This window comes from Catharus ustulatus, chromosome 20 (assembly GCF_009819885.2).
Source record: "Catharus ustulatus isolate bCatUst1 chromosome 20, bCatUst1.pri.v2, whole genome shotgun sequence".
NCBI lineage: Eukaryota > Metazoa > Chordata > Aves > Passeriformes > Turdidae > Catharus > Catharus ustulatus.
The window spans coordinates 7,394,520-7,421,705 of NC_046240.1; the positions used below are offsets into that span (position 1 = coordinate 7,394,520).

General features: G+C 43.0%; 1 protein-coding gene across 1 annotated transcript; it reads right to left on the reverse strand.

Moving 5' to 3' along the window:
* Window positions 1-9,870: 9,870 nt before the first annotated feature.
* Window positions 9,871-26,961, reverse strand: MMD (monocyte to macrophage differentiation associated). Its single transcript, XM_033076747.1, has 7 exons — window positions 26,881-26,961; window positions 20,863-20,944; window positions 14,602-14,762; window positions 13,750-13,824; window positions 13,243-13,344; window positions 12,799-12,868; window positions 9,871-12,062 (listed from the first exon to the last, which is right to left on the reverse strand). Exons 1-7 carry the CDS (start codon window positions 26,907-26,909, stop codon window positions 11,862-11,864), a joined length of 720 nt encoding a protein of 239 aa, XP_032932638.1. The 5' UTR covers window positions 26,910-26,961; the 3' UTR covers window positions 9,871-11,861.
* Between the last annotated feature and the right edge of the window lie 225 nt (window positions 26,962-27,186).

Sequence of the window (27,186 nt, forward strand, 5' to 3'; positions counted from 1 at the left end):
GGATGGCTCCTGAAGGGCAGGGATGGCTCCAAAGGGCAGGGATGGCTCCAAAGGGCAGGGATGGCTCCTAAGGGCAGGGATGGCTCTGAAGGGCAGGGATGGCTCTGAAGGGCAGGGATGGTTCCCTGAAGGGCAGGGATGGCTCTGAAGGGCAGGGATGGCTCTGAAGGGCAGGGATGGCTCCAAAGGGCAGGGATGGCTCCTAAGGGCAGGGATGGCTCCAAAGGGCAGGGATGGTTCCCTGAAGGGCAGGGATGGTTCCAAAGGGCAGGGATGGTTCCCTGAAGGGCAGGGATGGTTCCAAAGGGCAGGGATGGTTCCCTGAAGGGCAGGGATGGGTCCAAAGGGCAGGGATGGCTCTGAAGGGCAGGGATGGTTCCCTGAAGGGCAGGGATGGCTCCTAAGGGCAGGGATGGCTCCAAAGGGCAGGAATGGTTCCAAAGGGCAGGAATGGTTCCCTGAAGGGCAGGAATGGTTCCCTGAAGGGCAGGGATGGTTCCCTGAAGGGCAGGGATGGTTCCCTGAAAGGCAGGGATGGTTCCCTGAAGGGCAGGGATGGCTCCTCAAGGGCAGGGATGGCTCCTCAAGGGCAGGGATGGTTCCCTGAAGGGCAGGGATGGTTCCCTGAAGGGCAGGGATGGTTCCTGAAGGGCAGGGATGGTTCCCTGAAGGGCAGGGATGGCTCTGAAGGGCAGGGATGGTTCCCTGAAGGGCAGGGATGGCTCCAAAGGGCAGGGATGGCTCTGAAGGGCAGGGATGGTTCCCTCAAGGGCAGGGATGGCTCTGAAGGGCAGGGATGGCTCCTCAAGGGCAGGGATGGCTCTGAAGGGCAGGGATGGCTCTGAAGGGCAGGGATGGCTCTGAAGGGCAGGGATGGTTCCAAAGGGCAGGGATGGCTCTGAAGTGCAGGGATGGCTCTGAAGGGCAGGGATGGCTCCTCAAGGGCAGGGATGGCTCTGAAGGGCAGGGATGGCTCTGAAGGGCAGGGATGGTTCCCTCAAGGGCAGGGATGGTTCCCTGAAGGGCAGGGATGGCTCTGAAGGGCAGGGATGGCTCTGAAGGGCAGGGATGGTTCCCTCAAGGGCAGGGATGGTTCCCTGAAGGGCAGGGATGGCTCCTCAAGGGCAGGGATGGCTCCTCAAGGGCAGGGATGGCTCCTCAAGGGCAGGGATGGTTCCTAAGGGCAGGGATGGCTCCCTGAAGGGCAGGGATGGTTCCCTGAAGGGCAGGGATGGTTCCTCAAGGGCAGGGATGGCTCCTCAAGGGCAGGGATGGCTCCTCAAGGGCAGCACAAGGCACTGCAGGGCACAGGATGGTCACACCCAGGGGCTCTGCTGTGAACACCCCTGGATTTCCCTCTGGGGGAAGCGTGGCAGGGCTCAGAGCTGCTGTGTGACACCTTTAACAGCAGCACAGCAAATGCAGCAGCCTCCAGTCACCCCAGCAAGGGGATTTTGGGGTGAGGTCAGCGGTGCTGCTGACCACAAAACTTTGTGCAAAAGGCAGCTTGGAAAAGAAAAAGAAAAAAAAATAAAAAAATTCTTTGGTTTCTTTGGGTAGGGAAGTGGTTGGAGACTGGATGGCAGAGGTTTATTGAGGCATGGCCACAGAGGAGCACAGGGTTCCTGGCTCTGCCTCAGCCAGCAGTCCCAGAGCTGCTCCAGTGCCTCCCATCCCATCCCATCCCAGGGCTGGGAATGTCACTGGTGCAGCTTCTCCTGGAGTGGGGCTCCCTGCACTCAGGCACTCCCCATCCCTGGGGCACTTAGGTACTCTGGCTGCTCTGAAAAGCTCACCTGGGGAGGGAAAAAAAAATTAAACAAAAAAAAAGAGGGCTTAAAACTTGGAAACCCCCAGGCTGTCTCCCTGAAACAGCAGTGGAAATAAATAAATGGAAGTTCAGCTCATTTTCAGTTCCCAAGGACAGCTCAGCTGGGCTCATCATGCCTCTGATGGCTTTGTTGCTCATGAAGGAGCTTTTAGGTATAAGAAATTGTAATTTTATAAAAATAGAAATATATATATTTGCAGAATAATTAATAGCTTATCTAAATAATTCACTGACCTCTATTACACTATAAGCATTGGTAAAATGCTTGTCTTCTCTGATTTTTTCTTGCTGAAACTTAGAAGTGGATTTTTTCTTTTTACAAAAGAATGCCCTCTAGAAATCAGTGGGACTGGAGATGGATTTGTGCATCTGAGCACCTTGGGGCTCTCTGGGAAAGCCCGTGGCAGAGGAGGTGGGTGGGAGGGGTGTATTCCTTTTTCTGAGTGGTGCTGAAGTCACTAAATCAAGCACCATGGAAATAAATTCTGACTTGAATCCACAAAAGCAAGAAATTCGGAATGCAGGGGAGGAACAGGATAGAGCACCAGGGATGGGATCAGTTCAGACCCCTCTCATTTGGATATCTTGCCTCTGTGGGTTTGTAATGCCCCCAATTATTGCTTTAAAATTATTTTTGCATGTAATTTTACAACAGAGATGTGCAGTTTATTTTTATTTTGTTGACTTTTTTATGTGAAAAAAAAAATTATATTAAAACTTACATGTGATCAACCATCGTATTTCTGGCAACACCACAAGACAGAATTAAATACAAGTTTAACAAATTATCTGTATGACAAGAAATGGTTTGCATCCTGTATGCTGTTCAGCCCAAATCTTTTTTTTTTTTTTGTCTGTTATTCTTAATGTTTAATAAACTTTTAAATTTTTCTTCTCTCAGCTGTGTGCTTGTTTTGGTTTCTCAGGGCATGGGGCTTTTGGGAGGGAATTGTTCTCCCCCATCCTCGGGTCTGTCCCATTAGCTGGGGATGGATCCCAGCTAATTTGGGGACAAATATCCCCCAACCTTCCCAGCTGCCACCAGGGTTGGGTGTGGCCACAGCAAATGTGTATTTACATGAAATGAAATAATTAAAATTGCACTATAATTAGTGCTATTTACTATTTTAACAATATATATATATATATATGTAATAAAGTGGTTCAGTGCAAGCACCATTTCCATATCCACATTATACAATTTATATCATGAGTTGTGATCATGTGTTATTTTACTGTAAACTCATACAGTAAATTCATAAAAATGCTGCATATTGAGGAGTGTTTTTTATTGTAGTTTACAACATAACTCATTAATTTTCCTCTCCATTATAGCAAATATTGTATATGGACCACATGGCAGATAATACTACAGGCTTTTGGATATCTGGTTTATATAAATAGATACAGCCTGGGAGAGAAAAACTGTAACTCAGGACTAACCCTTCCTGTACACAATTTATTAAATATATGTTTATATGTACCTGTATTTTTATAGCTGGGTACAGAGCATGATATATAGGCACACCTCTAAATTCTGCATTTTAATATACATAACACCTATTGTGCACAAAATGTATGTTTTAATAACACTGAATCTCCCCTCTGTGTGTGTGCATGCTTTCATTAGTTCTAAATATATAGCTGTAATATAAATACTTACATTTTAATACACATACTAAAGATATGTGCATATAAATTTATAAACATATAAATTAAAATTGCATTTTCACATACCATGTTTATTCTCAGTGCTTTTAACTTCCTATTTTTATACTCCTTTATAAATATATCAACAGCTTTACTAATGCAAAGGCTTTTAATGAGGCAGAAAGTTTATTTGGCCTAATAACCCTGCACACACACGTCTGCACAAGCACATATATCTGTGAGCATCCACAGAGCTATAGCTTGGTTAATTATACTTTCATAGACAATATTTAACAGCATTTATTTTATTAATAAACCTTTATAATTTTTTTCTTAAAAATACATACTTATTTTATTGCTGTAAAAGTCTGCTTTTGCCATATATGTTATGCACAAACTATAATTGCTACAATACACACACAGTGTGGGCACACACATCCTTGTAGCTCTTTCTCTCTGTTTTACATATTTACAAGTTTAATAATTGTATTTCATTTATGCTACCAGAATTTACTGCTTGAATAAACTTTAGTACACAAAATATTTTCTTGTTAGAAATGATACTTACTGTGAATTATGCACAAGACTTGTCACAATATATGTACATTTATTTAAACACTCACCTGTGTGAGGGTTTTCATTTATGACAAAGTGTTTATTTATAAGTACACGTTTACATATCCAGAGAAAATTTCAGAAGTATTATTAATACAGTGCAGTTAGTAGCATAAATATACTTCAATATATTATTAAATTAATTAATATATTATTATATAAAATTAATATGTTAAATATTTAAAATAAACCACCCCAAGCTCAGGAGGCACACCCCAAACACATCTTTATCAGGAGCCTGGAGATATTTTGGAGAAGTTTTCCAGAGCTTTTGCCACTTTGGGTCCTAGCACTTTTGTTTTAACTCACCTGCTTTGACTTCAGGATAAATTTGGTGTATCTAACATTTCTGGGGTCATTCATGGATGAAACTATCCCAGAAAATCCATTATTTAAAAATAAAAAATAAAAACTGGAATAGTGCTTCCCTTGGCCAGGCTCAGCCCCAGCCCTGGAGCATCCCTAGGGCTGGCTTTGCTGGTTCTTTTAACTTCTTTTAGCCAAGTCCCTGTTTCCATGAAACCTGTGAGAATTTCAGACTCTGAGATGCTTCAAATCTTCTATCACCCTTACCCAGCTGTTAAAAAAAAATAAATTATTCCAGAGCCAAATAAAGACACAGCTTTACCCACTGCAAGTCTGGATGGCGAAAATCAAATCCTCGATATTGCATTTAAAGGGAATAAATGGGATTTATCACTGTGACAGTGTGTTTCTGCAGCACATTGGGGGTTTCTTTTTTTAAACATGCAATCATTGCCTAAATGCAAATGTGGTAGGGAAATGGGAGAGATGAGAGATGCTGGTGAGGATGCTGAGAGATGGGAGATGCAGGTAGGGATGCTGAGAGATGCGAGATGCTGCTGGGGATGCTGAGAGATGAGACATGAGAGAGGCTGCTGGGGGATGCTGAGAGATGAGAGAGGCTGCTGGGGATGCTGAGCCCTTCCCAGCCGACACAAGAGGTCACGCAAGAGCCGCGAGCGGCTCCGAGCGCTGGGATGGCTCCAGAACACTGCCAGCTGTTCCTGGAACATCCCCCCAGCCTCTCTCGGTGCAGCTGCTGCAGGTGAGACCCTGCCAGGACCCAGGTGGTCAGGGGACAGCACAGTGTCACCTCGGCTGTGTGACACATCAGAGGCTGGGAGCACCAGAGCACTCCAGCTGCTCTCAGCAAGAATCCAGCACACTCGGGCTTAAAAGGATGATGCTCAATCATTTTGCACACTCACAGACCCAATTTTAATGGAAATGTGAGAATTAGCCCCACCTGCAGACAGCACCCAGCACCCAGGTTTCAGCTGGGATGGATGAAACCAGGCAGAGGTAATTTATGGTAATTTATTGGTAATTTATTACCAGGATTTTGGCCCAGCAACCCAAATCCTCTAAGCTGTATTTTGTTCCCTGATTTCTCTCTCCACCTCTGCAGCCTGCAGACAGAAATATCTCCCCTAGGACAGGACACAGCCCCCTGCTCAGCCCTGGGCCCACCCTGCAGCTGAATTGGTTGCCTTGTTCTGAGGTCCCAGTGGCCCAGAGGAAACGTGGCTTGTTAATTGGATATTCTTCCACCACTGAGTTTGGGCTTTTTGTGTTACCTGGTGTTATCGACTCAGATGATGAGGGTGAAATGCAAATTATGCTGTGGATCCCTGTGCCACCTTGCTTTATCCCTGTAGGTCAGTTTAGCACAGCTGGGTCCATTTTCCAACAAACCCCCTGGCAGTGAGGGTAAACGTGGCACAGGTGGCTTTGGCAGCACAGCTCAGCCACAAATTTTTTGGACAAGTTTTGTCACAAGAGCTCAGCCAGCCCTGGTATGCAGCAGAGATGGCAGAACATTTAAAGGGTTTGTCAATACCAATGATGTGGTGATGTGTCCATCCCAAAAGCAGTGACTGCCCACAATTAACCCCACCTTGACCCCAACTGGGCTGGGAGCAATCAGTGCCCCAGACAGAGCCTCACCTCTGGCTGGTTCTTGGCCCTGACAGGCACAGTGCCTGGATTGCACCATTTAATGCTGCCAGACCAGGGACACGATGGAGAAAGGATGCTCTGGGACAATTGGGAACATGCAGATCGATTCAGAGCAAGCAAGAAGGAGTTCTGTGTGTCTCTGTTCCTCATTGCTCCAGAGAAGGAAAAGCTGCCTCCTTGGGATGCTGTGTGTGCTGCTTTGGGGTCAATTTTCTTATTTGATGCCCCTCTCCTGAAACATGGGAATACAGCTCCTTCCACCTCTCCCTCCTTCTGCACTGTCACTAATTTCTCATGTCCCTCTGTCACAACACCAGCTGGGAAAAGTGTCTGCAGCCTGGAACACCCTGCTGGCTCTGTCAAACAAGGTGGCAGGGAAGCAAGATTGAAGGGACTGAGTTTGTTTAAATCTAAGGGAGAAGAAAACAAGGCAAGAAGTGAATCTCCAGCTACAGAAAATCTGCCTGGAAGGGCTTTTCTCTGAGCTGCTGCACACAGGACAAGGAGCAACAGGCTTAAAACACAGCAAAGAAAACAGTGCTTGGGCAGCCAGAAAAAAAAAAAATCAAGAAGGCAGTGGCTGAAACATTGAAATAAACTGCCTGGGAGGATTGTGAAATCCCCATTATTAGAGACTCTTGAGAACAAGCCTGTCAGGACTGACAGGCAGAATCCATCCTGCCTGCAGGCAGAGGAGGGGCTAAAATTATTTCACAGTCCCTTTAACCTTTATTTTCAGTGTTTTAACCTTTATTTTCAGTGTTTTAGCAGAAGGCTGATTAAGCTGCTCAGCACCACCATCAGCTTCAAGACAAAAGCCATTTCTGTTCAAACATATTAATGTATTAAGACACATATTAAAAAATTTAAAAAATAAAATCCATATTCGCCTCCTGGACAAATTCTGAACTTCCCATGTTCACAGGTTTTGATCAGAGAAGACAGCTGAGCTCCCACAGCAACAATGTCCAATCCTTCAGCATTTAAGATGCTACCAAATCCTTGCTGGTTGAAGCCAGAAGTGCCAGAGGTTCCCCACGTTCAGTGGGTGTTGTGGGTTGGGTTTCAGTGTTTCAACATCCACAATAACTACTGCTCTCCATCCAAACATCCTGCCCTGAATGCCCAGTTGCTGGCTGGCTGTGTCACAGGAGCCATGTGTCACACCTGGTCACAGCTCTGCCTGTCCTGGATGCCAGCACCACCCAGCAGACAGTGAGGAGGTGTCTGCTGGAGCTAAAGCCACTCTCTCAGTCAGTCTCTACCAACAGCTTTTACCTCTGAAAATTTAAGGGAGATTTGCAAAGGCATCTAAAGGATTTGGACACTCAAATCCATGCCAGCAGGGCTGGGGCTGCTAAGCAACAGAGACATCTGAACAGATCCCTCTGAGAGCACACGAGCTTCATTAGCCAATGATGTAACTCAGGTTATAAAACTGGCCTCTCTGCCAGCCTTTTGCAACAGGATTTTGGTTCCCCAGCTTATCCTTAGGAGCAAGCCCCTGGTTCTGTGAAGGGAACAAGCACTGGACCCTTACTGCTCACCAAGGGCAGGAGGATGCCTGGGGTGGAAACACCCAGAGGCAGACACCCAGCTCAGTACCAAAACACCATCCACCAACAGGAACCCAAAAACTCTTATCAAGAGAGCCCTGCTTTCCCTGGGGCTTGGACCTGTGAGTGGAAGTTCTCTGTGTGTTCAGCTGGCACCTGGACAGGAGCTGAATTCCCCAGGCAGGCTGCAGAGCTCACACCAACCCCAAGGCTGAGCAGTTGGGATGTTGAGCCCCAGGACAGTGCCAGCACACCACTGCTGCCTGTGCCACATGGGCAGTGCTGGAATGCTGAGTTAAAGGCATCCCAACACTCCCAACAGCCACCAGAGAACAGCTCAGGTGTCATGTCCATCCCTTCCCTGTGACAGTGAATTTCTGCAGATAAATGATGAGTGGAACACTCCCAAGAAAACCTTTACATGTATTTTAGTGGTTTTAGCAGTACTGCATTTCAACAAAATATATGGACTCAAAAAAAGTGGAAAATATTAAAATAGACAATGTTAAAAAACTGAGGCATCCAGATGTGCAAGACTGTTGTAGCAGAATCACCTGCCCAGCTGTTCCCTTTGCTCTTTTGGGGCAGTTCATGACTTTGCTGTGGTGCTGCCACTTCTCTGATCACCTGCTACCACCACACAGCAATTCTTCAATGTCTTGAATTTGAAGTTTGTCCCTCTGGTAAATTCCCTATACAAATGCAAATATTCTAAAACTTGTGACCCTCTGGCAAATCTGAGTGAAACAGGACCTTTAAAACATCCCTATCTTGCTATTTATTGTTTGCAGACAGGCAATATCCAGAACAAAATCTGAAAAAGGCAACACATTTTGGTTCTGGCTGTTGGTCTCAGCACAAGCTGAGAAAGGAAAGGCAGAAAGCACCCAGAGCCTGGAGCCAGCTGTGCCATGCCATCCTGATCACTCTTTTGTCAACTATTTTTAGCTTTAACCTCACGGCACCTATTGATGGGTGAAAGCAATGAGCAGCAGAGCCCAGCATCCTGTGCTCTTTAAAAATAGCAGAGCATGCAGAAAAGGTTTAGTCAAGCACATGATGTGACCACGACAGCCTTGGCCTTCAGGGACATCTCGTGGCTGAACACACCAGACCCAAGTAAAGAACTGTGTAGGGTTCTGAGCAGGAGGGGCATTAAAGCAGGGGAAAAAAAAACCTATGAAAAAATTTAGTACCTTCACTTTAACTTGCTCATTCCAGCCCCAACAATGTGCATTTTATAGAATATCCTGAGCTGGAAGGGACCCCCAAGGCCACTCAAGCTTCCCTGGAAAGAACTTCCTTACTTACCTAGAACTGGGAGATGGCAACACAATTTCTTACAACAATCACAAATAATTAAGAGGAATGTGGAGCAGACAGGATTGGAACAGCAGCCTGCTTTTACAGCTCTTTTTGTTAACAGGAAGAAAACTGAACATTGTCCTTCTGCATTGCTCACTGTTTAATTTAAACCAATACAATTAAATGAAGCCCTTCATTTAATAGAATTCTTTTTTGATGCACAGGATATTGTGTTATAAAACCATGAGCTAAGAATATATCCAGTATTCAAAGCTGGGTAAGAACAGCCATACCTGCTGCATCCCAGACATCTGGAAAGGTTCATCTGAAATGTTTGCTATCTGTTTCATTTAGACTCAGCCCTACTTGTTGCACTTCTAAAACCTAGAGGCACAGAAAATACAGAAGCAAGTGCTTTTAAAAGCATTTGCCTTGGGAAGACAAAGAAATCCCATCTCTGTACTGCAGCAAGCATTACTGGGAACAGCACTAGCCTTACTCCTGAGAGGAATCTGCCTCAAGAGCTGCAATTAGATGGAGGGAAAAAAAGAAAAGACTATTTGATATGCTTGCTTTTCAGACAGAAACACATTTTTAGTTCAGTTTGTCTATGTTTTATGCAACGATACTCCTCCAGGGATAGGAGCAAAATTATGTATTTTAATGTTCTAAGCTGAAAAAAAAAATCCCAATATATAATGGTATAAGAAAATTGACTCAGAACTGCAAAAGGGAAAAGAAAGTTCCAAATATTGACCAAAATTTTGACTTTTTTTTCCCCCATACTAAAAATGGAATAATTTGGATTGCAATCTTTCCTACAGTTTTTAAACAGGATCCCTTTAGCCAGGAGTGGCCACAGTGTCAGTCCCTGACTGCCCTGCCCAAGTGATGGAGGGGGGAATAAAACAACCACCAAGAATACAAGAGTTCCCAAATTGCACCAAATGTTTATTGTTAGTCTAGTACATTCAATATCATATTGACTAGAATACAGTAATTCAAAATATTTTTGGCGAATTGAAACTTTTTAAAAACCATTTCAAACACTCCAAAAAAGCAAATGCCATGAAAAATTAACTTAAAATTAAAACAAACACTTTCAAGCAATAGTTTAACTTTTGACTACAGAAAACCTTTACATGTATTTTAGTGGTTTTAGCAGTACTGCATTTCAACAAAATATATGGACTCAAAAAAAGTGGAAAATATTAAAATAGACAATGTTAAAAAACTGAGGCATCCAGATGTGCAAGACTGTTGTAGCAGAATCACCTGCCCAGCTGTTCCCTTTGCTCTTTTGGGGCAGTTCATGACCTTGCTGTGGTGCTGCCACTTCTCTGATCACCTGCTACCACCACACAGCAATTCTTCAATGTCTTGAATTTGAAGTTTGTCCCTCTGGTAAATTCCCTATACAAATGCAAATATTCTAAAACTTGTGACCCTCTGGCAAATCTGAGTGAAACAGGACCTTTAAAACATCCCTATCTTGCTATTTATTGTTTGCAGACAGGCAATATCCAGAACAAAATCTGAAAAAGGCAACACATTTTGGTTCTGTTTTTAAATACTGACATGAAAAACTGAGTAAATTAGAAAAAGGATAAAGTCAATCTTAATATAAGACATTCATTACATAGTGGGACAGGATACAAGTATTGGACAAACAGGATTACAATGACTCCTCTACACTGGGCATTAGAGCACATGTTCTACAACCATGACTTGCTACCACAGCTGGATTTCCTGAACAGACAGACAGCAACAAAGACCAGCTGGACTCTGTGTGAAGTGCCAGGATGACAAGTGACACCCTGCCACGTTCTCCAAGCTCTGCTCCCTGCCAGTCTGTGCTTGTGAAGAGCCCTGACCTCCAGGGGCTCAGCAATGCTCTGCTGCTGCTCCCAGCTGCATTTCCCAGCAGAACCACCCCACCCAAAGCTGGCAGGAGCAGCCAGTCCGAGTGCCTTTGGAAATGCAAGCCTCAATGCCACGTGTGTGTGCATGGGCTGGGGAAATGAGTGACCCTGCCTTGGGTGGGGGATGTTCCCCACATGAGCACCCACCCTGGGCAGCACAGGCAACCTGGAGGAGAAAATCACCTCAGCTATTTCTTTTACAGCTCTTCATCACAAATAAAGCCAACTTAAGGTCTGGTTCAGTGGTACTGTAAATGAGCAGAACGCTGCTGTGTTACAACTCAGCAGAATCACATTTAGGTTTTAGTTTGTAAAAGTGGTTATTACAATTACAGCTGCAACACAACCTTCAGAAGAGGTTTGCTCCTCAGGACAGGGTGTGGAATGTAACCATCTCTTGCAAGAGTTTGCAACATGAGTAACTGCATAGATGACAGTTGTACGTCTTCAGTTCAATAAATGTACTTTTAAAGTTTACAAAAAACACAAAAAAGTTTCTATAAAAGTCACATTATACCAAGATAATGAGTGGTAAAAGTAGATTAGTTGTCTCTGATTCATGTTTAAGAAATGACTCGTGGAAAGGTGATAGAAACCAATTTCAGGTCAAGAGCATTACGTTTTCACTATTGCACTGACTTCACCATTTTAATTACTAATTTAGAAAAATTCACGTAGTTAAAAATCGTAAAATTAAACTAGCATACAAAATTTGTTTGTAAACATCAGGTAGCCAGTTCTGCTAACGTGGAATGGACCCTTGGTTACTGCAGTACAGTATCTTGGTTATTTACAGCACTTGCCATGTGATGGGCAATGGCAGGACACAAACATCAGTTCACAGTAATTGTGTTCACAGAACTACCAAAGTCAGTGCAGTTTTGCTGTGCAATTTTTCCAATTCCCCCAAATCATTTAAGTCAAATAATACTGTTACAGAGGCCGAGTGCAGATTACTTTTTTGTACGGATCTCTATAGATCTAGAGACACACAAAATCTCATAAGTGACGGATGATGTCTGCAGGACTTCTGTAAAGGTACTTCCAGATGGCATAGTAATGGACAGCAGCTGCTGTGGCCACAAAGACGTGCCAGATGGCGTGGGCAAAGGGGATCACTCCATCACTCTTGAAGAACACCACGCCCAGGCAGTAGATCAGACCTCCCCAGGCCACCTCCTGCAGTCCCTCGGTGTTGCTCTGCCAGGGAACAAGGAGCAGGGTGTCAAAGGGGGCAAAGTGTATTTATGACAAAATACAAAGTGCTTTTCGTCCCCAAGCAAAGCCTGTGACAGCTCAGAAAACGTTGGGTGGAACAGATGGACAAGTGAGAGATGCAGTGTATTTATATTACACTTTGTGACATGCACAATAATGTGTTTATTTACGATGTCCCCATAGCACTAGGGAAGTTATACTGGGACAACTCAAGAAATAAAACAAGGTTGATGGTTTGCTTCATCAGCAGAGCAGACAATGGGGGACACAAAGAAAACCACATTACTCTGTGGAAGTGTGAGTTTAATGCAGCTCCTCCCAGTAAGACTTCGATACAGCCACTTAAGGCATTAACCTGAAAATGTGTCAGGTTTATATTAGCAGCAGAGAGGGTAAATCAACATTATTTAAAATGTGTAACTATAAATAAGTTTGGAGTAGGATGAAGATGCTTTTCAGATGCACCAATAAATCCAAAAAGGCTCTCTTTATCTACACAATGCAGCCCAGACTGAACTAAACAAGGCAGCATTTCACTGAAATATGAACTGAAAATCCAAATTACAACTGGTTGTATTTGGTTGCTCTGCAGAGAACATTTACAAGTAGAGTGTACTAAAATGAGCATCTCTGCAGAGGAAGGAGCTGCACTGGAATTTAAGCTGGTTATGAAAGGCAAGTTTTGTTTGTTTGCACTGTTAACAGTCACATTCCTTACCATGGATGTCACTACCAGAGCAGGAGAAAATCCCATCGCTAAATAGAAAAAGAGTTCAACGATCTTATACCTAAAAAGGAACGATTTGAGTCATTTAAGGAGGTGTACAAAAAGATGAACATTTCCTTCAATAGCTAAAAAGAGTATTTTAAATTATGTGTTGGTATGGGGTCATTACTCAAAAAGCTTTTCATGCAGATAGATAACCAGTGTTTTATGACAAAATTAAAACTAGTGTTTATCTCTGCATTGTAGAGTTGCAGGCAACACCTTCTCTAAATGTTGCCTAGATGCCTTCACTTGCAGTAAGAGAGAATAAAACACTGAGACAAATTTTCTTATTGATGAGAACCTTGGTAGCTCATCTCCAAAACAAAAGAAGTTTGGTCTTGTTCTCTGAGGATAATTTTCAGTTTAAAGTTAAATTCATAGAGCAATTCTTACTTTTCATGGTAGAGAAATACATAAAGAGTTCCTCCAGCAGCCATCAGCCAGATAAACCATCTCATGTGAGATGCCAGAGGTCCCAGCTCACGGAGGTTTAACCTGGAGGCACAAAGATTCCAAGAGACAAAAGTGATGAGTGAACAGACCACAGTGACACAAGAGTGGTAGGGATTAATAAAAACAATTAAATACTCAAAGCTTTAACTGCAGAATGATGGGGGAACAAACACTGGGACATTCTATCCACAGAGAGGCAGAAGGTGTTTTCATGGATGGGTGGAAAGCATGAACTGAGCTATGTGCAATATAAATAAACTACTCTGTGATGTTTTCTAGCATCACTTTCTGTTCAGCAAGGCCCAGAAGATGACATTAAAATGTCTGGCACAACACAGAAATGCAGTCAATTGCATCCAAGAAGGCATCTATAGGTTTTGGAAAGCTGCAATGACAAACTGTTTACTTTGGAAAAGCTTTGACTCTGCAGCGGTCCCCCTTTCTTACCACGGTGCGTAGGATGCTGCAATGAAGACATAGATCATCATTCTGTCACACATGTGAAAGCAATGCTCCATTGTCCTAGGGAAACAGAGACAGAACAGTTCACCATGACACATTTTGGAAAGATTTTTGCATCATCTCATTTTCCTGACATACTTTTGAACTACTTTGGGGAAAATACATCACCTCCATCCCTCTGAAAACCATGTGGAGGAACTGAGACACAAGAGCTGAGCATTTCTCCAGTCCTGTCTCCTTCTCCACCCCACCTTGTACCCCTGTAACACCCACCTTGTACCCCTGTCACATCAACTCTGCCTAATTCAGACACTGTTACTACTTAGTGACTACTGGCTAAACCCAATTTATGGCCCAGAATTACTCAGGGGTCTTACAAGGGATCAATAAAATAAAATAAGAAATAAATAATAAATCACATGTCAATTTTGCTACTGCTGCCTTGGTCCCAAGGAGGTTTCCTGCTTGTTAGCTGGGCATTAGCAAAAGCTGTGCTCCTCAAAGCACTTGAGCATGCCACAGTCCCAGACAGTGTCTTCATATCTGCCATGGGATTTTATCCATCAACCACTTACATTATGCTTTTCCCATTCCGCTTCTGGATTAAGAGCCATAGGCTATTAAGGGCCTAGGAAAACACATTTTCTTTGTGACAAAGCAGCAGACATTCAAGTTCATTGGTAGATAAGCTTGGCTCACTATTTCTCCCAAAAAAATCAAGGCTGTTTTTATCATGATTCAGTAGAAAGTACCACTCCAGCCTCCTGTAAAATTGGTTTTGACTAAGAAACACGATGGGGAAACATCAGGAGAAAGTGAAGCATTTTCTCCTGCTACCTTAAGTGACTCTTTTTCCAGGAAATGATGTGGAACACGGTGGAGACGATGAAGAGGGCGCAGAGCCCCACCCCGTACATCCACGCTGTGATCTTCTCCCAGCGGTCATCGGAGAGCCGGTGCAGGAGGGCACTGCCCACGATGGCAGGGACAATGAGGAACTGCCAAAACAAAGAAAAAACAAAAGGCCATTGTCAGGGCTCTGCTCTGGTGCCACCCACCGAGCAGCACCAGCAGGCAGAGAGCTCAGCTCCAGCCACAGAGAGTTCTGTCCTTTAGTTTTATATTGACACATCAGCACCAGAAATTCAACAGTGTCTCAGGCACAAGTTAGATGTGGTTTTGCTAAGTTTCTCCCCCCATGGTACCAGGGAATGCTACTGAAGGTTGTCCTCTAGTCATGACAGCAAATTCTTTTTAAGTATTAGCAGTGGTTTTATTTCCACATTCTGCCTCATGGTTTAAAACCACGTCGATCTTACTCTAGGCTTGAATTTAAGCACAAGACAGACCAAAATAAACTTGAATCCCAAATGAAAAAACTAAGCATTTAGCAAAGTGCAGTTGTAAGAATAAAGCAATAGTTTTGCAGAACTTGGGTTTAAGCTATCATAAATAAATTAGCTGCGAACTTCTGGCAGGAATAGATTTTTAATGCACAAAGATGTTCTTCTAATGCAGTGTATCCAACTCTGTTTTCCTTCCCACCTCCCTCTCAAGCATCTTCAATTCACTTCTTCCAAAACAAGCCCTATTCAGGCATCATGATAAAATTACCATGCCTGCATGAAGCATCCAAGAAGTGATTGCAGGCTTCACATACATTTAAAACTACATTCCTTTCCAAAATAGGTGATGTACCTCTATCTCCTTCAGGAAAAGGCAAAAAGAAAAGAGAGGCAAGGAGAAAATAATCCAAAAATCCTAAAAAACACCCTATGTCCAGTCAGTAGTTAAAGAAGAGAGCTCACTAACTCAGACATTTCTGCTCACCTCCTTCCACTATCAAGTCAGCCTTCCAAGTTACAAACACTGCACAATTCCCTTCCAGGCCCTACAGCAGTGTCTAAGATGCTAATTTGTTCCCTTGAATTGCAAATAAGCTTCTTAGGTTAAATTCTTGGTCATTTAACCCAAGTCTCATATGTTGAACAATAAAGCCAGTTTAAAGCCAATGTTTAAACAAATCTGGCCACTTTGCATTACAGGTTTGAGAGCTCAGACTGCAAAGTTCTAGTCTAGCCTGACCTGTCTGTCCTTGATCTAATTACAGACCAGGGGAAAGCAAGGTTCTGCTCAGTGCAGAGGATGCAGAGCAAACTGAATGGCTCTGAGAAGCAGCTGGTTGAGCCAGAGAATAACAACAAAAAACAAGAGGCTTTTCCTTCTGGCTTTGAAATTCATCAGCTGCAGCTTCATTACTATTAAATTTCCTTATGTTTTGCAAAATTTAGTATAGTTGTGCCAAAAGCTGTAGAGCCATGGAAATGAAAAGTATGGCATTGATACATTCACAGCATTGGGACTAGAGGTGAAAACACTTCCTCAGCTTTGTGAATTTGACTTGGTGCACTTTGAGGACAGAAATAGTCAGCCAGCCTGACTTGTCATTTATCACCAACCCTAAGTTTCCATGCACACATTCTGGAGAGCTCCCAAATTCAGGGAAGGTTGAAATGTGTCACTCCTCAGGAGATCAGTCACTCCTGTTTTCCACACATGACACACAGTGTGAATGAAGTGTGGCTGAAGCCCCTGGGACAGCCAGGAACTGATGAGATGTGACAGCTGCTACATTTAGGTTTTACAGCCCCAGAAATGGTGATGTAGCCATGGCTCTAAGCTGTACAGTCCCACTGTACCTGCATTCCTCAGTTTCCTCCCCAATTTTCGGTGCAAATTTCAGTTTTGACTAAATGTGACAGAACTAAAAGGTTTCAGAGAGATTAAGTATCCATAAATACCAGGTAAAATAGCAAATTCTTACTGATTCCTTCTAACAGCCTTGGTATGAGCAGCTCAGGGACTCTGACCACTTCACAGGTAAAGAGGCATCTTTGGGCTTTAGATTTAGATATTACACAGAATAACCTGCCTATCTTACAGCGACCCCAGCTTTTTACTAATCTCCTCAAGTAAGTATTTCACAAACAAAGCTGTGACATGGGATGCTCCAATGGGCCAAAACAAAGTTCAGTGTCAATCACTTTTCCCAGTAATTATTGTGTATAACATGATATGGTTCAAACAAAGAAGCAATTCTCTTATCACCTCTTCCTTTGCACCTTCAGAATCAAGAGCACAGCACATGAATGAAGACCTTAATTCCTTTTTCTACCTTGTCCTGCTTTAAAAAACAATACTACCTCTCACAGGGAACAGCACTGTATTCCATGAGAAGGACTGAGTGTTTTTTCTACGGGTTCTTTTTGGAACCATTTTCCTCTCTGTGCCTGATAGGCACCATGGGAACAGTCAGACAAAACAAGAGATGTTTTATTATTTTTTTTTTTTGCCAAAAATAGCTAGATTAAATACAAAATCCAGAAATGATACCCTGCTGCTCCAGCCATCTGGATGGAAGTTCTTTAGACAGCAATGTCATAACAGGTAACATGTGAGACAATGGGTTTTATCCATTTTACAAAAGAAATACAAAACTTTAGTTCATTAAAATTTTCATTGTTCATTTGAAAAAATAATTTGTACAATAACTGCATTTTAATCTCCAGTTTTCAGAATGGAAAAGCCATCAATCAGTCCCTTAAAAGGAGAGGAATTTACCAAAAAAGCAGCTGGAGAATCAGAACTAACAGAATGAGTGGGAATGTGCTGTGTCATTTTACAGCATGACAAAGCATTTCTTAGTTGCCAATATTCCTTGAAAAAAACCTCCAGCTACAAGTCACAAAATCTTTGCTTATTCCATCATGGAGTGCAAGTCTTCCAAGGGAATATCATCAAACCCAGTAACTTAATGTACTGTGAGCAAACCCAGAACTGCAGTGTGCAAATTTACTAATTTTAGCACCTTGATTAATCCTGGCTGCATCAGAAGTGGGGCTGGAAGGGAGATCTGCAGAACAAGAGAAAAGGCAACAGTTTCCTAAGCCTTCTAGAGAAATGCCAGAACAAAATGAGAGAATGAAGTTAAAAGCCCTTTGCAATAAGGAGGAAGATAAAGGATTAAAATGTGTTCATATACATCTACAGGTGGTAATCTTTCAGAATAGACTTCAGCACAACCTCTGTGTGGTGTATTTTGGAAAACTCAAGCTCTGCTGTGACAACAATGAGCAAAAAGCCTTAAGGCACAAAGAAAGAGGCTGAGATAATAAGCTATGAACCTGATCAGGGTCACTTTAGGGAAATTACACACTCTGGTTACCAACTTACAGCAAAATACCCAGAATCTTCTACCTGTCTGGGGTTGCCTCACTGGTCAGTATTTTACCTGTATTCCTGCCATATTCCTCCAGACAATCTCTGCCACAGAGAGCCTTAAAAACCTGATGGAAGCTTTGCTTTTGTACATAACATTCCTGGAAAATGAAGTCATTTACCTTACACATCATGCAGGCAGTAACAATGCCCTTTGATGCAGGAGCCACTGCAGCAGAGCCTGGTGTTACTGCTGCAATCTCACTGGGAGCAAAGCACCAAGGGCACAAAGATGCTCCACAAAGTTCCTTTTTGGAAAGGAAGGCAACAGAAAGAGCAATAAAGCTGCCAGTCCCACCCCCCAAAAATGTGACACTTAAAGGGAACCATGAAGGTTGTGCTGCCTGCTCCAGAAGTGCACTCCAACTCCATCTCTCCCAACTTTTCAATTTTCCCCTAATTTTAGGAGGCTGTAATATGGAGTGGGAGGCCCACAAGCAACCTGAGCTGTGCAACACAGGGAGAGCAGAGAAACTGCTTGTACCAGTCAGTGGGAATGGAGACATTTTCATCAGGAGAGCCCTTCTGAAATTTTGATGATCCCTTCTTCCATGCTGAAATGGCCTTTAGAAATGCTGCAAGTCTCATTTTTAAATTATTTATACTACTACTGCTGCTTTTCCATGTACTTCACTAAACCAACCCGGAATACAAACTATAATTAATTTTTAGAATAGTTACTCCTTTTAAGGCAGTTGGAGGAAACATTTAAAGTAGTATAAAGCAAGCCAGGTCTAAATTCTGAGGTTCTACTTTCATACACCAAGAGGCTTTTTCATCTTGAAGCTTTCAATTCTCACAACCCCTGCTTTTCTCATGCACTGCTTCCTTCCTGTTCCTCTGAATACAGAGAACAGTTTTTTCTGTTTCCAGCTACTTTACTGCCATTCCTTTTCCCCAGTGTCTGAAGGCAAGTCAATGTTTCATTTAAAGCTAAAAAAACCCCCAAAGTAAGACATTTAAAATAGCCTTACAAGTAAGAAATGTGAAGATAGCTTCGTGTGTCATAGTAAGTACCTTCTAAGTATTGTACCAAAAAGCTGTACCTGGGATTCTACACCCTCCTTTATCCTTATTTTTTTGTTGGTTGTTTTTTTATTAAGCAGCTGCTATAAACTGATTTCTGTGAATTTAAGTCCAAAACCAGATGGGATACCTCCTGAGAAGCACAGCCATCCTCAAAGTAGAAGTTGACTGCTTCATGAATTATGAATAGAAGTTTGGAATAAAAATATTGGAGAACCTTTGTTGAATTCTGTTTTGTAGAATCATCAATGTCTAATTGAAAACTCACACTGTAATCTAGCAGCAAAGGCTCAGCCATTTCACCATCTAATATTTAGTAAGTCTGCAACAAAAAGGAGATGAAAACATCCCCCCAGCCTTTTCTCTGCCTTCTCAGCTTAGACTCCCACTTTGAGACTTTAAATATTGATCAGAGGTTATTGCATATTTATTTTAACAGTTTATTGTACGTTTTAGCAGTTAGTATGACTGCTCAGAAAGTAATTAGACAGCTCCACCACAAACTGCAGCCTACCAGAGAACACTGATCCACCTTGGCTGTCACCTCCTGCTAACAGGCAAGAGTAAAACATGCCTGTTTTTCAACTAGGTGAAAGCTGAAATTGCTAAGGAGCACAGCAACGTCTGCCAGATATTTTGAAATCTAACTTTTTGGCCAGAGCAAACAAGATTTGCACAAGGATTATGAGATAAACTACATATTTGTGTTAACTAACAGAATGTTGCTTCATTCCCTAGGCAAATAAGCATATATTTACATAATGCTGTACATGAGACCCTTGGCTTAAGAACACAGAAGTTTCAGTCAGCTTTTTGTCTATATGCAAAACTGAGGTGATTCTGTTTTTACCAGCACCACGGAGCTGTACGTTGGTTATTTATGAAATACACACAAGGAATCCTTAAGAACAGAGCTCCTTGTAAAACTGAAGAGTCCTGGGCACTACTCAGAGCTTTCATATCTGCAGCTCAGTCAGACACACTGCAGATAAGAGACTGAGGACAAAGTCAAACATACTTCAGATGTTTGGATTGAGGGATTGAGGAGACGCACAAGCTGCTTTTACAAAAGGGCAAACGCTATCTTAAAAAGCAAACAAACACATTTTTAAGTCCTTTTCAAAGTGCCAGACAGCAAATTAAACTTCCTAATTACTAAAAGAAAAAAAAAAATCAAAGGGGACCACTTTTGTTATTCTCTGCATGAATATCATACATTCAAATCTAGAATAATTTCTTACATCACGAAAATAAGGAAAGACTTGCAATTTCAGCAGGGCTGTCAGCATTATCAGGGCCTCTTGCAAAACAGCACATTTCATGAAGACTCAGTAGTATCAGAATTAAAACATTCCAACTCTTGCAGCTCATACCCACGGACAGTCTGATGAAACCTTCCCATTTTCCACATGGACAAATCTTTCTTACACTTCCAGTTTACAATTTGCACAATATTATGTCAGCACAGACCTGGGAAATCCACCTTGCAGGCTAACTAGCAGTGGTCTTTACTGCAGGCATCCTTTGACTGAACAGATTGAAAATACCAAGTTAAAGACCTGTAACACTGGTGAAAAGGAATCTTGTGAAATATCCGGAGCTCTAAGAGATCCAGAACATTACCAAACATCTCATTTTCTGGACTATACACTTAACGCTTACATGCACAAAAACAGAGGCTGTAGATATGAACAGTGATGCAAAGGTAAGCATTTAGCAATCCAAACCCACAAAAATTTATTGAAATAGCTGGTTTAAAAAAAGAATAGGAAAAGAAGCCACAAGTGTACTTACTGCATGTGTGTAACAGTTAGCAGCATGTTCATAGCAAGTGGGTTTGTAGCGGCTGTTGGCTGGAGCTGGGTGGTTCATGAACCTGTGGAAGAATTAAGAAGTACTTTTAGGAGAGTTACTAAAACATCTCTGAGTGTCATGAAGGAAATGAAGGAATACTTCCAACCCAGTTGTGTTAAGAATTATAAATACAGACGTGTTCAAAGTAATTGATTGAAATTGCAAGTTCTCCCAAGTAGTCTCTTACCAGCCACAGATGTTAAATAAATTCCTGTGACTGCCTGGTGCAAGGGATGGTTATCTTTAACCAAGAGTTCACACAGAGCAGTCAGACTTCCTCTTTTCTGACAGTTTGCTGAGATGAAGAATGAACTATTTCCTATTTAAATTACATAGCAAGAACTCAAAATATTCTTGAAATATGGAGTTCACCATAGCTGCCAGGGGGCTCTTTTGAGAAGTTCTGGAAACTGCAGCAATATTTCAGTTTGGAATGCTTGAACACTGACTTTTTGACTCCTATGGCAAGCAATATTTGTGTTTGGAGCACAAAGTGATTCATTTTTTCCAATCTCCTGTCTGTAACCAAACATCCCCTACAAAGGGCTGATGAAAGGAGATTCTAATGGTCAATTCCAGAGAGGAAACATTTCAAGAGGTTTGCCATAGACATTCCACCTTTTTCTTTAAGAATTTTCAAACGTTCTAACAAACAAACAAACCCATCAAATGCAAGCTGAACAGAATAATGAAACCTGAGAAAGTTTCGGAAGAACTTGCCAATGCAAACGTTTTATTTAAGTATTAAAACACCCAAACACTTGAGCTGTTTCCGTGAAACTCAACAATTTAAATTTGTGTAGGAACACCTGTAAAAGACAGCAAACACCTACAGGCAACAGTCAAATGAAAGCTGTGAACTTCTCCAGCTCCAGTCTGCTATCCCAGCACTGCTGACTGTCCTATAAAAGTGATTATCTTTCACCAATAATTCCAGTTTACTCCAGGTTATTCTGAAACTATGCACTGACAATTAGTCAGGTATCCAAGAAGCCAGGAACAGCTTCCCAAGAAACACAGAATATGTCTGCATGCTCAGAACTGAGAGCAGCTTTGTTACCTACATTCATACAAAAAGCTTGTTACAAAAACTTTCCCCATGTCCCCCCTGGTTTAAATAAAAGTGAGTCCTATTTTTATGACATATAAAACATTGGCTGAGCTCAAACCAGGAGAAAACAACTAAAAAAATCCAACCCAAATCTTAAAGCTGGCATAAGCAGTTTCAGAGTTCTGGGATATTTCACTTGGTTTTCTTGACTGATTTATTAAGTGACTTGTAAACAACTTTTTTCTAAAATTATACAAGAAAATGTAGCATCACAGGGAAAATAACAGTGCCATGATCCCTCCCCAAACAGTTGCAATTTCAAGAAACAGTTTCATTACTACTAATACAAAGGCTAAGAAAAATGTGGACTTAATTCCTAGACACAGAACACAAATGGTTGTTGGCAAATTAGTAACCCTACAGGAGTTAATATGTGGTTAAAAATGGCAATTCTTTTGTCAGTGGCAAATGGCACCTTGCTCTCCTCTCCAAGAGAACAAGGACACTGTCATCACAAAGGCTTCCAGAATATTTGGAAAGTTACTTTTGCATGTCTTCAACAGCTGCTGAACACCATCTCTGCATCCTCTAAAGATGGAACATTCAGTTTGCTCAGTTCTGCTTCCAAGTTAGGGAAACGTTTAAAAATAAAAGCATCTGTTGGCTCAGTGAGTGGCCAGGCTTGGACTGCCCTTGTTCAACTCCATAAATTCAAAGTCATGGGAAACTTTTGACTTATCACATCTAGAATATTATTACATTTCTCTGTGGTGGTACCTTGGAAGTCTCACAAGAAGTAAAAAACAAAAAAGCCAAAAAAACCTCTAACCTGAAGAACTGAAAGGAATAAGCTTATACTCTGTAGTAAATTTATAACTCCTGCTGTTCCAAATTTCTATATAAGATACTATTATGATATAAAAATCTATAAATAATTGATGCCTCCTAATGGGGTCTTCTATTATCCAACATTAGACTAGTTTTATTTTTTTCCTTTTTTTTCAGTAGGAAATACACTTCATCTTTCTAAAGCAATCACAATGGATCTAAGAGTAATGTTAGATTTTAGAATTATGAACACTTTAGAAATTAGGACATTTATAACCCACAGTACAAAACAAATAACAAGTCTATCCTTGCTAGGTTACCTACACAGAGCTGGGGTTTTTTTGCCTGATTTGTTTGTGGCAGCACAGGAATGATGCAAATATTCTGGACCAGAGCTCCAGCAGAACTCCAGCACTAGCAGCAGCTCAGCCATCCCCTTCAGCTCAGTGTTTATACCAATAACACCAACACCACCAGTGTGTTTTGGCAGGAGGGGAAGTGCCCAGCTCTGCCTCTGCCTGCAGAAATGGGTCTCAATGCCCCAGCACCAACTCTGCTGCACATCTGATGGAACTGCACCTCTCCCTTCTGAGAGGGATCACCTCCAACAGGCTGCAGACCCTGATGCCAAATGCTGGAAAGCATTTGCTCAGGTCACTACTCAAAGACAATGGTTTTAGTAAAGCAAAGTTCCAGTTATTCCCCTCTGCCTTTGGAAAATTAACTATTTATAAACGTTATCAGGAACGACTTCAGAGAAATGATCATTAATGATGTGGTTGGAAAGGCAATAATGCCAGCCAGTGCTTCTCTGGAGTTCATTTCATTTCCAGCTTGACAATTTAGGTTTAATGTGAATTTTGAACATAGCTGCTCTGTGATATTACAGATGTGCTCATCAAAACCTGGAAAATTATTTTGACACACACTGTTAAAGTCAGTCATATACTCCTGCAGTTATAGACACGTATGACATCACAACACAAAGGTGGAACAATGTGGCTGCAGACTCCTTCACATTCTAGAGGCAAAGCAGCTGTAAAAGATAAATAAATAAATAAATAAACCCCATGCCACCACCAACAATGGATGCTTCTTGTTTCCTGCCTTGTGAACACAGCAACACAGGGACATTGTTCTTCCTCCTATCTGCAGTCCACATTTGCCTCCCCATGGAAAAGATAATGGTGGGAATTATAATCTCACCTTCCTAAAAGAGGAAGCTCAGTAAAGAGCATTCAGATGCTGTTAACTCCTAAACAAAGGCTCTCTATAACACAGCCATTAAGGTTATTATCAAATACAGACAGTCTCCAAGTCTCACTGAACTGGACTACAGTTTACAGGAAATGTCTTTAATTGAAGCATTTTTGATTCTCTAGCAAATCTCTAATGCATTCTTTAAAAGCAGATCTGGTGAAACCAGAGTCATTTAACCAGAGGATATGCAGCACTTCTCACAAGGATGCTTAAATACTTCTCCATTTAAGATACTGACAATCCAAGATACTGAAGATAAAATACTAATGCCTGCAACACCAGAATAAGAAAATTCTGAAATTAAGAGACTAAGAACTGCCTGCAGCCAGCCAGGAGAGTAGAATGCTTTCACACTGAACTGAGCTGTGAGCTCCTTTTCACAATTTAAATTCTCAGTGCTCAGCATCTGTTCAAGGCCAAGGAAGTTCAAGATTCAGAATTTCACAGCAAACAAACTTTTGATGAACATACTCCCAATATAAGCAGAAAAAAGGAATTGAGAGAGATGTACAGCAATTTAAAACAAGAGAGAAGAAATTCATACTCCTCCCTTCATACTACTTGATCTTTGATCTTGAAATACTTCAAATATTTTAAATTTTAAACACACAGACTGATCCATCCTTTGTGACAAACCCTAATCTCAAGCTCCTATTGATTTCCAAGGAACAGATGCTGTATGTTTCCTAGAGATTCCAGAATGAAGAGAAGATAGTATTTGGGAGACAAAGCAGAAGGAAAATACGAGGGTTCTCAATGCTTCATCTTTGCATGCAAAGCCAGCTTAGAAAAATAAATTACAAAACCCCAAATCCATTGCACATATCTGTATGGCATTTGTCTGGCATCACTGTGAGCTTAGACCCCAAACTGCAGAAGGGAAATCCAATCTTGCCTTATTGATGAATCCTATCTGCTGAACGAATTATTGTTTTACGCTTGGAGCAAAATGTCAGTAAAAACAGCAAGCACTGATAACGGCCTCAAAGATCTGAATTTTTTTAGTCTTTTCAGGAAGTATATTTCCTTTATTCAGCTCAAAAGACCTCATACTTCCTTTTACCAGCTTAAAAGCACATTCCCCCCCTTTTGTGCTTTTCTTTCTTTGTGCTTTCCAGCAGCAGGATAAGCCATTTAGACATAAAAAGCCACAAATAACAACATATGAGAAACTGCAACAAGGTGGGTGTAACTCCACAAAACCAGCAGTTGCATACATCAAATAGGCTTAAAAATTGCTTCATTATCTAAACATATGCTTCAGTATCTAGGATGTTATCTAGGTTCTTTGTTTTTAAGAGGAAAACAAAGCAAAATCACAAGCAGGTCAAAACATATCTGCACTACATTTTCCTGATGACCATTTAGATTAGATTTTGAGCAGAAACTAAAGAATTTATAAAAAGCTTGCTTGCTTGCTTTGACCAAATTGGCTGATATTTCCTCTTTACAAATTCATTCAGTTAAAAGTAGATCCATCTTCCTCTGCAATAGGCACCTTCCTTCCTAGATTTGACAGTATCTAGCTGTGGTCTGTAATTGTTCACATCATCTTTACTATCACAGAATATCTGAGGCACAGAAATAATTCAGATCAGTGCAGAAGCAGTTCCCTTATTTGGAAATATCAGTGAAATCACATGCTGTGTGAAGGTTCATGTACTTACAGCACGATACTAAAGATAAAAGGAAACCTGCAATACTCTGAGAATCCACAAACAACTCTGCTATCATACATAGAGCAGGTCATGGAAAAAAGTGGCTGTGCATCCCACCGACCTCCCCAAAGCTTCCCCAGCCTTCTGGGGAAAGAGTGGGCAGCAATCACAAGTCACCCCAGGTGCTGCAACACATCTGAGCTCAGGGGCAAGGGACCAGCCAGCCGAGGTGTGGGCTAGCACAGAAACCACGTCCGACCACACTCACATTTTTCTCTTTCAGTTTTATTTCCCTTTTAATACTTGGGCTTCAGTTTCTTGAGGAAGTTGGTGAAAGGAGAACAGGGCAGCCCCACAGCAGGTACCTGGCCAGGGAAGGCACTGGCCTGACCAGGAGATGGGCTGTCCATCAGCAGTTATCAGCCTGGCATCTGGGCTCCGGGCAACGAGGAACCAAAGCCCGCAGATGTTTATCCAAGAACCACCACTGTAGTAACCCAACTGACCTCCCCGTCAACATCAGCAGCATCCTAAGCTGAATGAGGGTTGATTTTTAAGCTGAAAAAGCATAGATTTAGCTTGGATACCAGGAAGAAATTATTCCCTGTGAGGATGCTGAAGCCCTGTCACAGAGAAGCAGCAGCTGTCCCACCCCTGGAAGCGACCAAGGCCAGGCTGGACAGGGCTTGGAGCACCCTGGTCTAGTGCGAGGTGTCCCTGCCCACAGCAGGAGGTGGAACGAGTGAGCTTAAAGGCACTTCCAACCCAGAGCATTGTGTGGTTCCACGACACTGGATGCGCTCTCGAGGCAGCAGAACAAGGAGACAAGGAGCTCCATGGCCCGCGGGGCCGGCGGTGCTGCCCCAGCCCGGCCCAGGAGCCACAGGTCGGGCCCGCGATGCGCGGCTGGGACACACGGCCGGATGCGCGAACCCTCACCCGCTTAACGGCGGCGATGAACACACTCACACACACACACACACACAAACAAAGACCATCCTCACCCCCACATACCCCTCGGAACCCCGCTGCCTTCCCCGCCCAGCGAGAAAACCTCGGCTCCCCCCGCACCCCCCACCCCGCCCGGGGGTCCCACCCCGCGGGGAGCGGCTCGGGCAGCGAGGGGAATCCCATCCCCGGCGGGGATCGCGGCCAGCTCACCTCCGGAACCGCTCCCGGAGCCGCCGCATGGGTCCGGGGCGGGGGGTCGGGCCGGGGGGCTGCGGGCGGCTCCGGGGGCGGCTCCGGGGGCGGCTCGGGCCGGGCTCCGGGCCCGCATTGGCGAGCGAGCGGCCACGGCACGCAGGACGGCGGGCGCCGAGCGGGCTGAGCGCGGAGCCGGGAGGGCGGCGGCCGCTTTAACCGGCCCTGGCTCCGCGCAGCCCCCGCCCCGGCCCGCCCACCGCGGCCCGGCCCCGCCGCCGAGCGCGGGAGGAGCGGCCCGGCCCGGCCCGGCCCGGCCCGCGG